Raw genomic sequence first — 21,479 nt, forward strand, 5'->3', positions numbered from 1 at the left:
ATAAAATCCCAGAAAGCCAGTCCCATCACAAAGGCAATTATTATTACATTATTGCCTTTACATACAGTCGCCTTTCAAAGCAGGCACACTAAAATTTGGTAAAGCCTCACAGCATTGCAGTCATCAGTGAAGTCAGTAACTAGTCTGTAATCTCCAACTAGAACAAAACAAGCAAACAAACAGAAAGCTTCACAATGCTTAAACTGCAAGAAAGCTTCACAATGCTTAAACTGCATATCGCTGTCTTACATACAGATCTGCAAGAGAAAACAAATGCATCTGCATCAGCAGTAAAACCCTTCCAATGCCGTCTCACTGAATTTATCAGTCTTGAAATGCCGTCAACAATAAATATACATGAAAAGATCATTACTCATGATAAAACATTTCAATGCATAGCCATAGATAATTTTTAAGAACCAATGACAGCATGAAATCAAAAGAAAAAGGCTAAGCCTGTCAAAATACAAAATTATAAATTATTCTTGATAATAACCCTTGAGATGGGTGTACAAACTATGAAAACAAAAATAATCCTACAAATAAAATATTCTCTTTGCATATTCATATGGATCCCTTTTCATGCCAAAAATATTGCTATAGAAATACAAGCTGCTCTTGTTTTCACATACTTGCAAAAATGCCCATCTTACAAGAATTTCATCTCACATTACATCTTAAAAAATCTACAATACAATTCAATTTGTTTCAATCATTGTCTTGAAATAAGTGACAATGCCTCGCAAAATAAAGATCACTTCACTTAAATTCTTCAGATAAATTGCTGAAACAAGCTGAATTGCATTAAAACAACCTCAACACAATAAAATAACATTTTAATGCTCAATATGGGATGAATTTACTTGCAAGATGTTTTCAATGTAAAAAAAAAAAAGATAGAAGTTGTCATTGCACACTGCTTCAGCAACCTGAACAAAATCACTATCAGCTGGCTGTTGAGAAACCTGAGATATTCCTCAGAAAATAAACACACCTGCAGGTACCTGAAGTTGAGGCAGGTAGCCCAGCTTGATTAAACATTAAAGACTTAACCTGATAGTTTGGAAAGCTGAGATTAATATTTTCTAAAGTGGACAAGGTGAGAAAGAATCTGATACCAAATCATGAAGTGTTGTGAGTTACACTGCAGCAACAGAAGCCTTCTCACTGACCTATTTCCTAACATAGCAATGCGTCAACGGTGCCTCTGGGTGCACTGATCAAAATAAAGCCAGGTGGCAGAGCTATATGAAGTCTATATGAAACATGCAGTAGAAAAGATATGAATACATCAGTTGAAGCTATCACTCAAGCACAAGACTGTTACTGGCAATACATATCACAGCATATATAATTATCCACATATTGCAGAGTAACACGGCTTCGACAATCTAATGGTCTTCTTGTCAGCTTTACAAGGCTAGGCAATTCTGGTGTTTTTCTTAGTATTGCTTGCTTTGATCACTAGCGATGGGTCTTTTCACATTTTCACATTTATGGGCTGAATCCACTGAATCAGAAGCACTGCTATCATCCTGTCCCACCAATCCAGCAGGCCGACATGATAGCTTTAGGCACTTAACGTACATGAGGCTGGGAAGTCCCGTTGTTCGTTCAAACAAGACAAAGTAAAGGAGGTTTTATATGTTATAACTTAAGGTTTAGGCATTTCCACTTTCAACAGAAGACCCTATACTCCATCCCATCAGCCCAACTCATCTGACAAGTTTTCATTGCCAGGACCTGCACCTCTTGGAGTATAATACCTGATCCAGGACCAATGAACAGGTCTCCTTTACCCACTCATTTATCATGATCTGACAGTTAGAAATCAATCCTCGACTGTCTCTCTGATTAATATCAACCCCCGACCCCACATCCTGTCCCTTGCTGTCCTTCTTCTCTCCATTCCTGTTATACATGAGGAAGGTCAGAAGTCCAGAGTGTCGTGCTGGTAGTGCAGCCGCGGGCTGTTGGCGCTGTAGAACTGACTGAACCAGCGCCTGTGCTTCTGGATGGCCGAATCCTCCTTCACAAGTAGAGGCTTGGAGATGTACTTCTTATTGTTCCAGATCATCACGTCCCGTTCAAACTGGACACAGACACCGGGGGGGAAAGTTAGATACAGTTTAAGTTAAGCTAAGTAGTAGGCCATTCACATACAGTATTGTTTATTTTGATAGTCATTTGTCTTACCCTTAACCCTAAGGCAATGACAAAACACTGAGTGAATATGAATGAATATTTTAACAAATACTTTTTTACTTGAGGTGTTGTGGGTTTGTTTTATAATTAATTAAGGTAACACTTTACAATAAGGGTACATTAATTAAGAGTTAGTTAATGCTTAATAAGCATTAACTAACCCTTAATTAACAGTTAACTAATGTGTCTGGTAATCATTTACTAATGGTGTTCATGTTAACTAAGGTATTCATTTATACATTATTTAATAGTCATCTTTATAAACTATTAAATAATGTATAAAATAATACCTTAGTTAACATGAACGCCATTAGTAAGTTATTACCAGACACATTAGTTAACTGTTAATTAAGGGTTAGTTAATGCTTATTAATCATTAACTAACCCTAATTAAGGGTCGTACCCTTATTGTAAAGTGTTACCCTAATTAATGTAATTAATAATTTATTTACATGCATTAACCCGCCCCATACATTAAAAAACGGCTCCCAGAAGACATACTGCTGCCTCGATTAATGTAATACATTGAACAATATGTGTGTTGCAGTTTTTCTTAACATGACTTCATCATGGTTGCAGACAATGATTATATATTATGTTGTTGACTGTGCTATGATTGCCTTGTGATTGTCCTATTTGTCTTGTCTGTACATTGCACAAATGAAGTTCCTCATGGAAAATTAAGTGATTTGAATTGAATTGAATTGAATCATGCGGTTAATTATCAAGTTTAATGGGGACTTTTTCCCATTACTGCGGACTGTTTCTTACTTCTGGTGGCAATGAAGAGGCAAAATGAAACTTAAGGCAGAGTGGAAGGCAAATACACACAATGATTTCTTCACATTCAATTCTGGCAGAATGTAACGACTTTTGATACGATTGCAACTAAAATGACTGTGGTGCCATAAAGTCATGTTAGGAAAAAATACAATACATGTGTTGTTCAACATGATGTAAAATAAAAAATAGGAAAATAGAAAATAGGAAATGGAAGAGAAGGAAGAAGGATGTTTTTATATATTTATTTGTCTGCATACTTTTTATATAGGCCCTTAGTCTTATGTAAATTCTGCTTTTATTGAGTTTATTCAACTGTAAGCAAGAACATAATCAACTCAGCTCAACTCAACTCAACTCATGTACAGCGTTAGTCAGTGCAGCAGTATGTCTCTGTTAGCTGTTTTTAATGTATTTTTGAAAGCAATGGGAGCCTATGACTCGCAGGAGGAAGGGCAAACCTGCAGTAGAACAGACAGCAGCTTCTGACTGGCAAATACATCAGTGTGTTTAGACTTTTCATGAACATTAATGGTGACAGGAAAAAACTAAAATTACACCGGTGTTATCTTCAAAGTCAAACATTCACTTCAGCATGACACAGCAGGCCATTACGTATTAAGATATAAGATCTACTGAACAAATTTAATTTTCTGTTTTTCATTTGTTCATTTGTTTTTCATTTTTCATTTTCATGCAGCTATGATGACAAGGCAGGTAGACTTAAGCTTAGCCGCTCAAAGCAGCATGCGGTTCTATCATGTCAGGACAAGTAATTCGTGTTGTTGAAATTCTATAACTGTACAGTTCTACACTTAAAATCTTTATCACAGATTTTGGGTTGTTTTCAAGACTTTTCAACACTTGCTGCCCTAACTGTGTCAGTATACCTTTGGGGCTTAATATACTGTGAACATCAACATTCAGGGTAGTTTTGAGATATTTAACATAAATAAGAATAGACCAAAACAAACGAAGCTTATTCAATTTACATTTTCACCCACTTAAAAGCATACTTTCAAAATGTTAAGTAGAGCTACTTAGTAGAGCTACATTATATGAATGGCCCCCTGCCACCTGAGCCACAGCCCCGTTTCCCATATCTGCCTCAGCTGTTACTTGCTCTACGCTACTGTTTTGAAGTAAAAACAAACAAACAAACAAACCACAACAACAACAAAAACCTTTCTATCTTCTCTCCTCAGCTCTCATTTCCATACATGAGGGTCATATGTATGTTTTATTGCATCTATTACATCTATTGCCCAGATTGCTTTGGCTCTGAATCATACACTCCTTTGTGTAAGCATCAGCTAAATTCCTAAAATATACAAATAACTCCTTTTTCAATTAAATATATGATGAAAGTTAAATAATTCCATGGTTACTTTACAGTAAGCAGAGAGGGTAAGGGGTACTGTACCTGAATACACTCTGCTTTGAGGATGAATTTGGGCACCAGTGGTGGGATGTTGGACTGGTAGAAGATGGTGTGGGAGACGCACTGCAGCAGAGGCTCCACTGGGGTCACACAGTGCATGATCACACCCCGACCCAGGAAGCTGTGGTCAAACAGCAGAAACACCACTCCTGGGCCAACCTAAGATCAACACAAAAGGTTACTGCGAAGTTAACATTTATGGTAAACGTAAACCACATATTCTTGGATGTAGTACAGAATGGATACAGAACTTTGAATGCAAATATTTAGAGCGAAGTGCATAATCTACAGTCCATAGTATCTCTTTCACTTTCTCCTTACACTACATACAAATACTGTTGTCGATGTACCATACGATATGTACTGTGAAACACTCTGCACCAATGTCACCAGTGGCGTGCACAGACTGTCACAAGGCCAGGTGCTGCCAAGCTATAAATATGGCTCTTCAGACAAAACGTGATAAATTGATTGATTGATTGATGACTTGAACGTGGCAGAAGACCAGCAGCAAGCAAAGTAAATGGAATTGGAAGTGTGGAAGTATGGAAGTGTGTGAGCAACACTAAAGTATGGAAGTGTGTGAGCAATGCTAAACAAGACTATTATTACTGAAATGTTGTAATAATTGTTCAATAAGAGCTATTTAAATAGATGTGCAACTACAGTGTGAGTTAGTTGTGTTGAAACAATGTGTTTTAATTGCTTTCTGGGTTCGGCTGTTGGAGTGTAAGGGGGGAAATAACCACAAATCAAAAGAGCACTTCTAGATCTTGAGACAAAAGGGCAGGTGCTGCAGCGTGTGCGGCACCTGAAAGTGATTCTGATCTTCCAGTTCAAACTGGAGGAAGCTTTCAAAATGCATAGAGTTCAATAGAGTAGTTAACACCATTTGCTACATTTATTGGATCTGCTAGCAAAATGAAGAACATTGAACCGGTGGTGATTTTCTATGGGACTGGTGGTATCTGTCCTCAAAACCTCAGGATTATTGTGCAGGTCCCTAAAAAAGACGGATGTTTTACAAAATGGGAATATTTAGTTGGCTCTTATAAAACCTCAAACAAGCAATTTATTTCTTGGCTCTCCCAGGATCAGTGGGTATGGTGGAGGACTCTCTGATGTCCTCCAAAGTATTTAAAATGTGGCTCATTACATTAAATATGATCAAAATATATGCTGATCCTGTTCTATGTGTGGTTATCTTCCTGTCAGGACAGGAGCCATGACTAAGCGTCATTGTAGGTGATTTCAACTTTCATATACTGTAGATGTATTCTAAAGTGGTTTTGACAATTAATTATTTAATATTAAAATACTGTTTTTAATTCAGTACATCAGGTGCCTGGTTCAACCTACAACCCACACCCTCGATTAAATTCTGACCAATGGTTGGAATCTATTTGCTGTTGCTATGGAGATCAGTTTTGTCTCTGATCATCATTGTATTATTTTTTACACTCTCTTAAAGGTGACCATTGATCATCATAAGTATATTGTGTGTTATTTAATAATCTGCTTCAAAATTGTCCTCCCTTTTCCATTGCAATTCTCATAAACCAATTGTTTTTTTATTTAGTTCCATTGGCTGCCTTGTGAAACCTGCCCTTGTTGGTGTTATTGCTTCTTTTATTGCTGACTGTGAGAAGTTTTTTCATTTTCTGTTGAGAAAATAGATGGTATCAGATCTGCCGTTTCTCTTCCTGATACACTCTGCCCCAGTCTAGACTGGTTAAGCCGCTGTTTTGCCAGTTTCAGTGCAGGACCTTAAGGATACCGCATGACATATGAGACCGTCCTCTAGTCCCCTAGATATTGTTTCCTCTGAATTCTCCAAAGAGATCATGAGGCTTTAGGCCTTTGCTTACTCTCTGTTGTGAACAACTCTCTCCACTGGTTGCAGTCTTGAATATACAAATTAGACTCTCCTGAAAAAAACAACAAAAAAAAAAAGAAAACTCTGCCTTGACCCCAGTCCTTAACTTATTTGATTAATTATTTATTCTAACAGATAGAATGATGTTGGTATATCCAGCGCTGCCCAGAACTGGTTCTCATCTTACATTTACATTTTACACTTTATAAGCATTTTAGGCTTATCCAGAGAAACTTACAACAAGGACATTTTCGACACACTGGCTGTTAAAGGGATTGAACCTGTGACCTTTTCAGTTGGTCTCTCTAACCATTAGCTCCTATTTTATCTTTCAGTCTCGATTATGTTTCTTCTGCTTCAGCGGTATCTCTCAGTTAAACTGTGGTCATGGTATCAGATGACTGAAAAACGGGAAGTCCCAAAACCTCCTTCAAGTAAATTTGAAAAAAAAGGTCTTTGTTATTGGCCCTGAACATATTCAGTTCAGCTGTCTCTTGGTCTGTTAACTCTCTACATCAAACCTGTATCTAAGAATGTAATGTTAGGCCTATCTCTGATCCACATTTAAACCTACAGCAATATATCAAAAAGCTGCTTCAGATATGTTTTTACCAACTTTTTTAATTTTTTAAAAATTAGATTGGTTTTGTTGTTTAATGACTTTGGCGTCCGGCAAGCTTTTACATAATTTGTTTTTATTTTGTTCTTTTTTTTTCTTATGTATTGCTAAAGTATTGTTAAACACTGTTTTAAAGTTAGAGTTATATAAATAAAGCTTATAATGATATTACTTTTATTATTATTCATTCAACATGCTTCTGTGGGCACCTAACTGTTCAGTGAGATGTCAGATGCTGTGCTGGTTTGTCCGCAGCTCCATACCATGATGCAACCTACTAAAGGCAAGAGTTGTGGGTCATTTCTCAACATGCCAAAGAGTTTGTTCAGCACCACCATAGTGGCTGAGGCAGCTATTTTGAAAGACTTTGAAAGAAGAAACAAAAGGTAACAAAGCTGTGTGACAGGCCGTTCCTATGGGAGGGTGATGTATTTCTGTTGACTGCAGAGTGGCTGTAACCGACACCCGGCTTGTCACTCGGTAGCCTTGGTCGTCATCTGCTAGGCTTTTATAACTTGACTCAGTTTTATTAAAGGTCCTCATATTTTGTTGTTCTCTGAAAAATCTTTTGGCATTTATTAAAGTAGAGACATGTTTAGTGTATCTACAATGCTGTCTATGTCTGTATCCCTACTCTCTCAGACAACAAGGTACCAGTATGCACCTAAAAGGGTACAAATGCTTGTCGCTGGGGTTGTACCCTATTAGGGTACTAATACTGTAGCCTTAGGCCTGGTCCATATTTGTACCCTGGACAGTTATCACCCCAAGGGACAAAAATGTGCTTTGATGCTTTGGTACAAAAATGTACCGTTTGAAAAGTTACAGATATAAAACTCAAAGAAAATGTACACAAATATGGACCTTTTGCGGACAAGGACCACTAGTGCATCTTTGAGGGTACATTTGTGACAACTGTACCTTTGGGTACAGAAATGGACTTGTACTGTACCCTTATTTCTGACAGTATATGTTAAGGGTTAGATGATAAGTCTGACTTTCTCAAGTGCCTTCTCTTGATTGGATGCTGAAGAGAAAGACAGGAATTAAGAGAGAGAGACAAATATTATCTTAACATAGGCAGAGATTTTAAACTTCCCAGAAGGGAAAGGAAGGGTCAAATCAGTTGAGGTGACCAGTCAATACAAAGGAGTGGACAGTGTATGTACATTAAACCAATCTTTATCCCCAGGCATTTGTATGCTACGTGTATGCCGAACACTATGCAAAAGCAATGTCTGTTGTTAATTGTGCACATTATGGCCTTGGCCTCCCTCTTCTGGTAGCCCCGATTTTGGTGTTTGCTGTCTTATCACTGTGCTACTCAACAGCCAGTGTGTATCCATCAACGTCCATGTGTCCTGTCAAAGTGTTGAAGAGCAAGACACTTGCTTATTGAAGTCACTGCTTATCAAGTCACTTTCGATAAGAGCATCAGCTAATCCCTAAAATGTAAGATAATGCCACCAGCTTGAGAGAGAGAGAGAGAGAGAGAGAGAGAGAGAGAGAGAGAGAGAGAGACAGACACAGACTGTCTGACTGTCTGTGTTTTTGCTATCTTGTGAACTGTTAATGATACACAGGCACATTTTTAGTGCAATTTTGGGGTAAAATTTACTCGCAAAATATTTTCTCACTGACTTGCTTGTTGGAGAGCAAGGTTTGCTGGCAAGGTTTCAACATCAACCAATCAGAGACAAGAAAATAGGTCAGGTGACCGGTCCTCAGCCCAAAATATTTTCGAAATGGTCCAACTGCTACTAAATAGTAAACACACCAAGGAAACACTAGCGGTGGCTCTTTTTATAACACTTAATCTAGCAAGCTAGCTAGCTGTTGGATGCCAGTAGAATAGACTATTTTTTTTGTGAAAAAAACAGACTCATACATAAGCCTTTTGAAATTGCACTGGATAACTTTGATAAAATGATTAAATTATTGCATTTTCAGTAGAAAAGAGGCGGCCTTTCACTCCTCCAACTGTCAAATTTGTCAGTTACCATTGCCCATTGCCCTCTTTGCCTATCGCCCAGTCTCTCATACTCATTGCCCATTGCTGGCAAATTTTACCCCAAATCTTAACGTAGCTGAAAGATCGGTCTTTGAACTGTACCTGTCTGGCCACGACATCAACATCCAGCAGAGGCCAGTGACGTCCAAATACAGTGAGAGCATGCTTCACCAACATCTGGGAACAGTGCTTGTTGGGCTCCGACTCTGGCTCCCATTGAACCTTGAATTCACACACATACACACACACACACACACACACACACATACACACACACACACACACACGCACACAAACACACACAGACACACACACTTACTTTGGGTTGGCATTCAGACACAGGCATTCCCCCTCAGTCATATTATCTGCAAATATAATGGGTCTTTCCATTGTTATGCAGATGACACCCAGCCACAGAATACCTCCAATTAAAGTACAGTGACCCCAATTGTCTTGACAGTCTGCAAGAGATAATTAAGTGCTAGATCTCCAAGAATTTCCTACAATTAAATGACAACAAATCTGAAATTGTGTTTGATCTTCCTGACTCTTTGACTATCATCCACAGTGAACTGGGGAAGTTATCTACAAAGAGGAAACCTGTAGCTAAAAACCTTGTGGTGTTCTTTGATTTCAATTTTGATGAGATTTTGATGTTAAAAGGGATGTGCAATCGTGCCTCCTGCAGCTGAGAATTATCTTGAAAATGTAGCCCCTCCTATCCTCAGCTGACTTAGATAAGGTAATTCATTCAGGTCATTTATGTTGTTTTGATTGGGCTATTCATTCATTGATTGGGCAATTTCCTTTACACACGCCTCATTCAAAAGTCCATCTGATGCCTGCAGCTTATCCAAAGTGGTTCCACAAGGATTCGGTGTAGAGATCATATCACCCCAATTTATCCAGCAAGATGCTCCAAAATAATCAGCTCATCTACTCTATAGGGGGAAACTGTGGTGTACACAGTGCACACACACAGACGTCACCATGACAACATAATGTCCCACATACCATGTACCACAGTGGCAGACATTAAGCTGTACTTCAGTAGAGTATCTGTATTTAGCTACTTTCTACCTCTGGACTTCACACTTTGTATCATGAGAGCTTCTTACCTTCCAGTCATGTCGCACAAACTCCCATGTTTTGCTGTTGGTGTAGCGCAGATCCACTCCGCTGACGATGCCCGGTGTGTGCAGGTGAGCCAGGTGGGCGATATCTGCTGCATTCTCAGGAATCTCCTGTAGGGAGGAGGAGAAGTCACCATGACAACCGCTGGTGACGGCGCTCTAAGCTTGGCTACAAAATTCTCCAATTCTCCTTAGGGAGCTTGATGCTGAATTATATTACAGAGCACAATGAATGAAACATTACAGGGATTACTTTTTCATATATAAAAAAAATCTTTCTTTATTGATTGTAATTACTTGCAAAATGATTAAGACAAAGTTTTTCATAATGTTGTATTCAAATAAACATTATTGTAGGTTATAGATTTTATAAGCTTATCTATTTAAACTGTTATAGTACAGTTCATGTAGTTATTTATTCATGAGAAATATTTAATCGAGCCACTACTTATAGTGGTGTGCTTCTATGTGTTGGGTTTGGTGTAGATTGTCCTTTTTTGGGGACAAAGTTGTCCAGCATCGTGATTGGCTGTCAAATTCTCAAGCTCATGTGAATGTCCATCACATAGCTGACACATCCAAAGAATAAACCCTTGAGAAAATGTGTGACAAAATGAATGCACCCTACCTGCAAGCCACAAATGGTGTATTTAGGTCCGCTTACCATCTTGCCATTAAAGACTGGCCCTTCTCTGACCATTTTGACATTCTTGAACTGCGACAGCTAAACAGTGTGGATACGACTTGGCCTCCATTCTAGATACAGTGCCACCTGATCATGTTGCAGGTGAGATGCGCAAAACTATTTTCAGCCATACTAAGGATATCAAAGGGAATATCTCCATATAATTACAACTCCTCAAGTCTGAGTGCCAAAACGACGCTGATTGTTTACTTGTGAGAAATGAGAGACTAACAAAGGCATCGACCTGCAGTATGTATTTTTAGACCTGATCGAGCTCTCAGACTAAAAGGCGGAGACATACTGTTAATAGTCTGTAGAGTATAGAGTGTTTGAATGGGCATGGTTTTGATAACCATTACCTACAGAAATACCTGATTGTATTCACCAGTGATGGTGCGAGTGTAATGCTTGGTAGAAAGTCAGAAGTTGGTGGGATTAATTACTTTCACTCATTCATGGGCAAATTATACAGTTTATACAGTCGATCTCCACAGGACAAGAGACAACTAGCTGAGTGAGCACAAGAGCTGCATCAGCAAGTAACCGAAATAGGATGCGGTCTTGATATACGGTGTGTGGCGAGCTCATTTCGCACAGTGGCAGCAGTGTGGGACAATTTTGAAGCACTCTGTTCTCATTTTGCAAAGGCCATTGTAGATGACACACAAACGACAGCAGAGAGGAAACAATATGAAGGTATGCTCAAAGGGTTGTCCTCAAAACAGCTTATAATTGACTTGGGCCTTATGTATGATGTAGTGACTGAGCTGACGCTTCGTTGTGAGTGTCTACAGAAGCGCACAGCTTCAAGTTGATCAAACGCAGCATCTGTTTCATTGAAAGTCTGAAAGAGAAACCCGGCGCTAAAACACTTGAGGCTGAAATCACTGCATCGAAGAGCTCAGGTCCGTTTCTCTGATAGACCATGCTAAAATTGGAGCCATTAATCAACAGCGATTTTTAACCAGCCTGATTAATAATATGGAATGTCGTATTCCATATTATAGATGTACAGGCCTCAGCTCAGCTCAGCTCAGCAAGCCCAGTCTCAGTCTGACTACAAAGACTGACTGGAGCATACAAGAGTTCTGGAGGCAGACAGCTGACCAGAGCCTCTACCCCCTGGATATGAGGAAAAGGGCACTGGGATTCTATGAGACAAGCAGCTTCAAAATGGATGAATAGATGGATGGAGGTTCAGCCTTCTGTGTGCCTCCGCATGGTCAGTGCCTTCAGGGACTTCATTGACTGTAGCGGGAAAAAAGTTCCACCTGAACTTAAACTCCTTAACAGCTGTACTCTGCTCACCCCATGCAGCTCGGCTGAATACAAGCGCGGCTTCAGGTGCATGAATCTAATTATAACTCCACTCTGATCACCCATTCATGTATCTGCTCTGATGTTTATCAAACAACACGGACCTCCTCTAAGGCCCTGAGTCCTGAGCCCGGCGTTAAGATCCAGACCCACTTTGGCAGTTTTTATAAACCTGGCAGTTTTTTTTAATTGTCACTAATGCGTTTAAAGTATTGCCTCATTAATTAGACAGTTTTGGCAGGCTGTGTATTAATGTAAATTCTCCAAATAGTTCATTTTTAATGTGAAAGACAGCAACATAATATTTGTTGCAGCCTATTGTAGCCAAGGTGTATATTATAATACAGTGAATTGGACACTCGATATATAGCTGTCTTTTTTTTTCTTGCCATACATCACTGATAATAAATATCAGTGTTAGCAGCAATAACATAATAGGTACACATTCAATAACAATTCAATTTAAATTAGTTAAAATCAGATTAATTCAACTGCTCCACTGCTTTGATTCTAATATATAAGTACGATGAACCAGGTGAGTCCAGAACCTGCAGGCTCTTCTCTCTGTAACCTGTTCTGTTTTGTAGTTGAACTTCAATAAGCAGCCCCAGACTTCACTGCCATAAAGAAAAATCGATTTCATAGTCGGTATAGACAAATATTTGTAGCCTTTCCCTTTGTTTTATTTATTGTCAACATCACCTCTTATCTGTTTGGGGTTCTGTGTGTGTGCACGTGCGGCAGCCAAATTGGTACTATGGGTATTTTTTACGGTCTATACACACACAAACTGGCTGCAGCTGTGACTGTGTTGCCCACTCCGCCTGCCCCGCAGAGGTGTCCTCTTTTTGGGGTCATGCTGGTGGCCAACCTATGCACAGGTGGCTGCTGAAACCAATGTGGCGAGCTTGAAACTAGCATTAAGCTTGTTTTCTCTTGTTTGCTGCATCAGTTTGGGGGGCGCTAGTGGTCACTTTCCCTCCCTGCAGACAGCAGCCACAGTGGCTATAGGGACAAACAGTCGGGGAAAGGAGAAAAGTCAGTATGAATTTCTTTATACAAAATAACTGCATGGATGATTTATGCAAACACAATCACAGACAGAATAAACCACCTAACAACTTAGTCTTTTCCCCATGCACACACACATGCACCTACCTCTATGTGGGCGTTGATAAAATGTTCAGTTCTTCCCCGATAGACCCACACGCTCTTTGTAATCTCCTCCTGTTCTGGGATGGTCCACTGAGGATCTTCTCCATCACAGTGAAACCAAACCAGAATCTGGCCGTTGACCTCACAGCTCGGCCAGCAGCGAACCTTGGCAAACTCTGGCACTGAAGGACAAATGGAATCTGAATCAGTCATTTTAGTCTGTAAATACAGTAAAGGTGCAGGAATTTGTCTTGGTGACATTGATGCAAAGACAGCTTACAGAATTACACAGTACATTCTGACAGGGAAGGGATTAATCAAGGAATTAGCCATCTCCTGACCTTATAAAATGTCAACATTTACAAGGGTGTAACAATTTGTATTTTTTACGAATTGAGTTTTGTTTCTAAAACTGATTTACGAGTCATCGTAATATCTGTATAAGTTGAGGTGTGCATGCCACATACTTATATGCAGAATGAAGTGATCATTCCTCTGAAATCACATTCAGTTCATACCTTTTTCTGCATAGGGGATCCTCACACACTTGCCATCCTCACCCCGAAACTGCCATCCATGAAATGGGCACTCTATGCAGCCCCCCACCACCCGTCCTCCGACAGCCAGGTTGGCACCCAGGTGAGGGCAGTAGGCATCCACCACATATGCCTTCCCATCCTGGCCCCGAAACACTGCCACCTGCTCACCTGGGGGTGAAATGAATTACAGTTGGGACAGGCATTTAAGACATGCTCTTAGACGAAGCCTTCACTTTTGAATGACATGGGAAAAGTAATACTCAATGTAGGAAATTAACATAAGATTTGAGAATAAAAGTATAACAAAAGTATAAATTGGCACAACAAAAACAGCTTAACACATTTCACTGAATTATAGCTCCAATCAACATCAGTCAACCTATACAACTTTATTGATTCAGTCATGATATGGCTGCATTTCTCTTCACCTCCACTGGGTATCTTCAATGACAAATCTACATCTAATTTTTTTTATGGTGGAACCCGCTACCAGAGCTCTTATTTTGAGCAAATCAGTACATCTTGAAGTCGAACTTTGACAAAATGTGTTAGTGTCCACTTGTAGTGTGGTAATCCATGCTTTCAAAACCAACTCGCCCGAAATAACCCCTATATGTTTAGTCCACTAGTCCTAAATTGTTTGTAAAAAATACTATCATGACCTGTATCCATAATTCATCTTGCACCTGGATATGGATATTAGGATACTTACAGTTAATCATGCAACTTAAACTATTCTTTTGCATTTTGCTGCCATCATCCCACAACCTGACTGTCCCATGCTAGTGCCAACTATTGGGTTGTAAACCATAATTCAAAAATCACATGCCTTGGATGTTTGGTTACACTTGGTATGGGCTCAACAGGTTCCAGGAATAGATTACTCATACATCTTGTAAACCACCCCCTCGCTGTATGGTGCATGTATGGATGAAGGGAGTAGAAGGTGTGCCCAGGCAGAGGCAGGTACCTACTCTGTACCTACTGTATTTGGCTCGACATTTGGGTGGCCTACAGTACAGCGCTCAGATTACTCCCAGATTAGCGCAGGCTGGGTGACCAAGAGCAACCGATCAGCCAGTTCTAAATCCTGAGAAATCCAAAATAAGATGAAGAAAATTCTCACTCAGCAACTCCCAAAGACGGACTGCAACATTGTTTCTTTTAAAACAGCTCTCTTTATTTTTAACAATAAATTTGTTTAAACCTGCAAAATATTTTAAGAGAAACAATGTTGCAGTCTGCCTTTGGGAGTTGCTGTCCTCACTGAGAGAGAATTTTCTTTATGTTAGTGAGACTTTTTGACAAGCACCCCTATGGGTTCAAATCAGGGCCAATATGTTTGAGTTGAAAAAGAAAAAGTTGTAAATGAAACAAAAATTATTGTAACCAAAAAGTAGTCATTGTAAGTTAAAATCAAGAACCAAAACCATGATGAACAAAATAATTATGAGTTGAGAGCAAAACAATCAGTTCTAAACCTGTAAAATATTAAGTTAAGTAAAAATACTGTTGACCAAATACATAAATAAAAAAAATGTTAAACCAAAAATAAGTAAAAAATAGTCTTTTTGAATTTCAAAATGTTCTAGCTTTAAGTATTTTGTCAATCTTTCTCTTTGCGGACTTTGTTTCAGTCATTCACAAATCATTTTTTTGCTTTCTCAAGTTCAGTTTTCTCTCGGGTAATTTTGGCTGTATGTGATGGCTGCAAATCGTGAGCCACAAGTACGTTATTTTTTTAATTTTCTTAAGAGATTGTTGAAAATTTGATGCAGATGGCAGATTATGTTGTATAAAAATCCATATAGCAGATTGTGTTATTGTGTATAAAAAGTCATACATTTGTATGACAATATGTTTTCCAATATGTTTTCATACACCCCTATCCCAAGAAAAAACATCAACTGGGTGAAGGCATACTAAGCAGAATTTAATATAGGACTGGACAGAAAAGTTATGAGCGAGGCACTGCGGTTGTTCACAGTAGGACGCAGAACTAAAGGAACAGAGCAGAACAAGCCCAATTTTGATTTGGGTCAACAGAATCTGGGACAGCAAAATGTCGGAGACTGGCGGGAGAATTGGCACTGAAAACTGGGGAGGGAGTGTGGGAGGAAGGAGAGCAGGGGGAAAATATTGACAAAAATGGAATTTTGTTTTCTTTGGGGAAGATAATCATCTGAACTTAATCATTCATTTTCCAAAATACAGTGGACCCAATCTGTCAGGATGTCATCATGTCAAACAAAAGCTTGAGCTACCTACAATCTTTTCAAATGTATTTTAATTTTATGCACTGAATCATTTTGTAAGAGCAGGTGTCCCTTTTTTAAAATGGTGAGTATCTTGGCTAGATGTTAAACTGTTCATAGGCTGTTTTTTTTTGTTGTTGTTTGTTTTTGGCAGATGTGAGAGAAACATCAAAGCCCCGTGCTCTTTGGACCCTTTTGAACTCAAGCTCAACACACTCAAAGAAACACTGTGAAGAGATCAAACAGTCCCGTTACATTTGAACATGAGAATGACAAATTTAAGCCCTCAAACACCTGATCGTTATGTATCAAGTGCCATGATGAAAATGTTCTGAGATAAATGACGACATGAGACAATGACAAATTTAAGCTTTCAAACACAGCTATTTGTGTTTAGTGAAAAAAGCATTGATCAAACACCCTTACAACATCAACCTGAGACTATGACATATTAAACAATTTTATGTTTTCAATGACAAGATTGTTATGTAAATTACAATGAGAGAGAGCTGATGCAGGATGGTTTGGTTGTCAGGTTATCATAAACACGTCGAAGAGTCTGTCTCAATCATCCTAGATCAGCACTGCTGCCATCAGAAACTTTATCATATAGAATAGAATTTTTTCTAAATGTGTTAAAGTGCCATGCTGTTACATTATACAGGCTTTTAGGCCTTTGATTTTCATCTAATGCCTGTGGTAAAGGCTGGGCGATATAGATTTTAAGATTTACCCCCTGTTATGGCCAGCACCAAAGCCACAACATAATGAAGGACGCAACACAAATTTAGGATAAAAAAAAATATATATATATTTACAAAAATGAAGAAAATACAAAAACAGCAGAATGCAACAAAGGCACTGCTGCTGTAGGGAGAGAGAGACTGTGGAAGGAGGTTGGCTCTTAGGTCCAATAACCTCGTCAGCCTGGAGCTGAACCTATAGGCAAAAAAGTAACCCCACCACCCCCCACCCCCACCCCCCCGCATGAAGCTGAGCCACCTAATGCTTGCATAGCGTGGACATCGTAACGACCTACAGATATTAGTAACAAAACGCAATCTAAGTGAAGAACTGATGGGCAGAGGAAGTTCACACATCATGTTTCTCTGCATACATAATTCACCCTTCAAATTATTTTTCATATCTGTTTCATTATTTTGTTACAACTGATTTCAAAGAAATCATATTCAGGTCTCCTTACAGTGTCAACACTGTGTAAGTCCTTAACCTTTTTTGCCATTACAATTTCATGGTGCCGAAGTCATTGTAACCCAAACTTCCCTGTCTTTCTGGGAACATCGTTTGTTCTGCGATAAAACTCACAGATAGGAACACACTGTCAATGATAGGGGGCTTGACAAAATAGCAATGTACGACAACAGCTAATTTGCAGGTCCGTGCATTTTCCCAAAATAACTACTGGCTAAAAATTGATATAACGCCTGCAGCCTACTGTGTACCTACTGAAGTGTGCTGTACACTTCAGCTGCCTGCCATGTCACAACTTCAGTCAGCAAAGTAGCTATCACGCTGAGCGATGTGTTTCAGGTTGCATATAGCCTCGTGCATTCAATTCAAGGGTAATATTTTTAACTTTGAAAACATTTTTTTAGTTCCAACAAATTTATGTGAGGAATTCAATTGGGCACTTCCAGCACAATATATCTGAGCTTTAAGTTATTTTCACATAGGCTATGGTAGTAAAAATCACAAAATAAACCTTGCTTTTGGTTTCATAAACCATCATCACTGCAATTATCGAATACCACAATAAAGGTTTGTGACCATGACATCTGCCTCCAAGACACCTTCCAAACAAACATGTATTGTTTAAGGATTATGTGACATGGAACAATGAGGGTTCTGCATTTGCAGATAAAACGTTTCCAAGCACCCAAACCTGCAAACTGTTCTCATGGCCCTCCCAGAAAGAAAGGAAGACATCATGTTGAAAGTATTACCACGATTGCAACATGATCTTGTCCCTCCTGTTGTGGCAACTTGGCCACATCACACAACTAACTCTGACGGGACAACAAAGACCAGGCAGACTGACAAACATCAGCTGGAAGGCCAGCAGTGGCAAAACCTGGTGGTTAAATGATTAAAATCTGAGGCACTGAAAACTTCTCTTTGTTTAATTCAACTTTGACATGGATGTTAAAAGAATATTCAGAAGTGCATTATCTTTAGTACCTGTTATAATACAGGTACTGGCATACTAGTTCTTTCAGATTCAGTATGATTTAGAAAAAAAATAACTTTAGGTTAGTTAGGTGTAAATTAATGTAATGACTCCTGAAAATAGTTTGGAGCACTTGTTTAGTTTAGGTAAAATGTTTTTTCTTCAGTGCACCTGAGAATAGCAATGGCTATTCTTGATTATGTCAGAGGTTGTTGTAATTTACTATGTGAGTTTTGGGTCATGTGGGTAGCTGATTTGTGTGACATTTTACATTTACATGTTTACGTTTTAGGCACTTAGCTTACACTCTTATTTATCCAGAGCAAATTTACAATGCATGACTTGGCAGGGGTTCACTGTCTTGCTCAAGGACACTGACATGACACATGGATGTTGATGGGCACACACTGGCTGTTGCTACACTCAAGTGATGTCATGTGATCAGTCTCACTAACCACTAGCGAACTTAAACTGAAGAAGATGCAAAAGAGTGTAGATATGCTTTTCCACCCTATAGCAACGTAAAACACAGATAAGATCCTACATACTGTCACTGAGCTAACTTCTAGCAAGGGAAATAAAACAAAGGAAATCACAGTTCCTCCTGAACCCCCTCAAGGTCTTCTGGTGGTCCCCCGGACCCCACTTTGGAAACCACTGATCTGCATCACATTTCTAGCTTTGGGGTTTTAAATATGATACTACACTGAAGCTTGCAGCAGGTCAGGTAAACACTGGCAGGTGCACTGTCAGCATCTTTACTACCTGTCCCAGGCACTGCTGAGCTGAGCCAATCTGACAGTTTATACCCACTTTCAGGGAATAAAGTCCCCCCCTCCCGTTTCTTTTGGGCTGAATCTTTAGGCCTATGATATATTTATAGTAGGCTATACATCTTAGTACGTACTAATTCATTATTAGTAAACTAAGTAAGGAGGTAGGAGGATAGGGGCCTTTGGAAGAGAAAGCATATATTAATATTTTAGGCCTATCGGTGCTAAATTTCCTTATGATTATTATGGTCATAGATTCCCCAGCTTTATTTACCACCATATCACTGGATATGATAATAATCAATTCAGTTCAGCGCTGACAGCCAAAAATAAATGTAGGCTAAATAGTGTAAAGCCAGCGTCATACGCTATAATAAGATGGCACATGCGCTTTGGTCATTCATACCTAGAACAGAAACATTTTTGACATCCCCCCGCTCCAGCATGTGTGAATCCAGCACTCGGTACCAGCCGTTTGGATAGACGGGAGGCAGCTCGCCAGTTTTTCTCCTGCGACGGACCTCGTTCGCAGCCTGGGCCCGGGAGCGACCATCCTCGGCGATGTATCCCACATCATCGGGGGCTCTGAGCAGCTCCAGCGGACAGAACAGTAACCTGTACAGCCAGCCCATGGCGAGGAGAGAAACCCCGGCGATAATGCAAACCACTGCCCGCGCTGGAGCACCAATCAGTCCCGTTTTCCTCCATATCGGGTATCCATTACCTATGGAGTCCAGCGGGTCTCCCCCGTGTATGATGAGCATTGCACCAATACCTAACCCAATAATGGCAGCCACCTTCCCAGTGGACATGCTATGACTATCCATCCTCTCTCCGGTGTTTCCCCCGGGGATTGTCCGGTGCAGCAGTGCGGCTCTGTCTTGTCACTCTCTCCGCTCTCGTCGCACTGTCGCGGACTGCGGTCCAGAGTGACAGAGCGCGCGCCACTGACTTGGTCCCTTGCACAAAATTTACGGGTTGGTTTACCGAACGCATCTGTCAATTTTGTCATATTTGTCATCGGGGAGTGGCACGCACTGACACGGGCGTCTTGGAAACAAGATGCGCAACTTGGTTGAAGCCACACCCATGGTGCAGACAGGTGAAAGGTACGGGGCAGACCGAGTGGTATAATGAATTAGACTGCCTCCATATGGTGATTATCATGAGGCAAATAACCAAAATTATTAGGATAATCAGTTATATTTTCAGAAAAGTAATTATTTATTTTCCTATAACAAGACCCTATCTTCATATAACTTTAATCAGTTTGATAATATTTACTTTCATAGCTACTATGCATTTAGGTCATCAAGATTTATGTCAGCCTACAAAGCTGGGTAAACTTTATTCCACAAATAAAAAGGTTGGTAAGGTTTTTATTTCACTACCCAACCAACATTTCCATGATGGCCCATTTGTGTTGTAGAAGGCCTGATAAGTGGGCCCCAAAGTTTGTCCACATGGAGGACCCATTTGTGTTTTTACCCCTACAGACTGCCACTCCCAGGCTCCATAAGTGGGTTCTGACTGTGTGAAGAAAGGGGCCCAAGTGGGTAATCTGCACTGGGGCCACACAACCCCCGTTAACTTTAGCCCACATGGCTAGTATTTGGGTTTGTCCACAGGTTCCACAGGATTCACCTGTGTGGGTTTTGACTGGGCCCAACAGGAAAACCTGAACTAATCCCACATGGCTTCCAAAATTACAAAATAAAAACAAAGAAATGCATCAATACTTAATTTAGATAATTTATTACTCGTAATCATCATAATTTCTTTTCATTGCTAGGTATGATACCCAAATCTATGTCCCATAACTTCTTCCAATTAAATGAAAACAGTTTAGTCCACCTCCATCAGACTGCCTCCGGGTTATTTGATAATCTGCTATGTAAAGCCTGCTGCTAGAAATCTGGCTGTAATATTTGATTCTGACTTCTGTTTCAGTGTTAAGAGGGTGGTTCAGTCCTGCTTCCACCAATTGAAAAATATTTCCCAAATTTGCCTTTTTCATCTTTTGCTGAGCTTAAGAAGGATACCCACACCCTTATTTCTTAGGTTAGGGTTTTCACTTTCATTTTTATTGTTTTATCTTGTATTCTGTTATACTTTCTTGCACCTGTGTTTTGTATTTTGCTCTCATTTTCTTGTTTAAATGTTTATCTTGATTTGAGCCCAGCTTGATCTTATTTTTTCTAATGCCGTACAGCACTTTATAACATTTGTTTCAAAAAGTGCTAATGATTTTCATTATTATTATTATTGTCGCTGTTTCATTCATTCATTCATTTCAAACATTAAAATATTCTTTCCATTCATGCAGTATATCTTGAATGGCATCAGAGAGAGTTATGTTGATATAAGCTAGGTACACATCAACTTGGGCAATGGGGAAGAGAAACAGATCAGTGCAGCTGCAGCGGCCTCCATCCCTCTCTCCATCTTCTGCCCTGGTGAGTCAATAGCAAACAGACATAACATCAGACAGAACCCACTGTT

The 21,479-nt window shown here is 39.5% G+C and overlaps 1 protein-coding gene across 1 annotated transcript; it reads right to left on the reverse strand.

The window, feature by feature from the left end:
* Nucleotides 1-1,930: 1,930 nt before the first annotated feature.
* Nucleotides 1,931-19,789, reverse strand: LOC139926917 (cholesterol 7-desaturase nvd). Its single transcript, XM_071918781.2, has 7 exons — nt 19,384-19,789; nt 13,741-13,929; nt 13,226-13,404; nt 10,051-10,176; nt 9,035-9,154; nt 4,409-4,585; nt 1,931-2,092 (listed from the first exon to the last, which is right to left on the reverse strand). Exons 1-7 carry the CDS (start codon nt 19,787-19,789, stop codon nt 1,931-1,933), a joined length of 1,359 nt encoding a protein of 452 aa, XP_071774882.1.
* Nucleotides 19,790-21,479: the final 1,690 nt, after the last annotated feature.

This window comes from Centroberyx gerrardi, chromosome 2 (genome assembly GCF_048128805.1).
Source record: "Centroberyx gerrardi isolate f3 chromosome 2, fCenGer3.hap1.cur.20231027, whole genome shotgun sequence".
Classification (NCBI taxonomy): Eukaryota; Metazoa; Chordata; class Actinopteri; order Beryciformes; family Berycidae; genus Centroberyx; species Centroberyx gerrardi.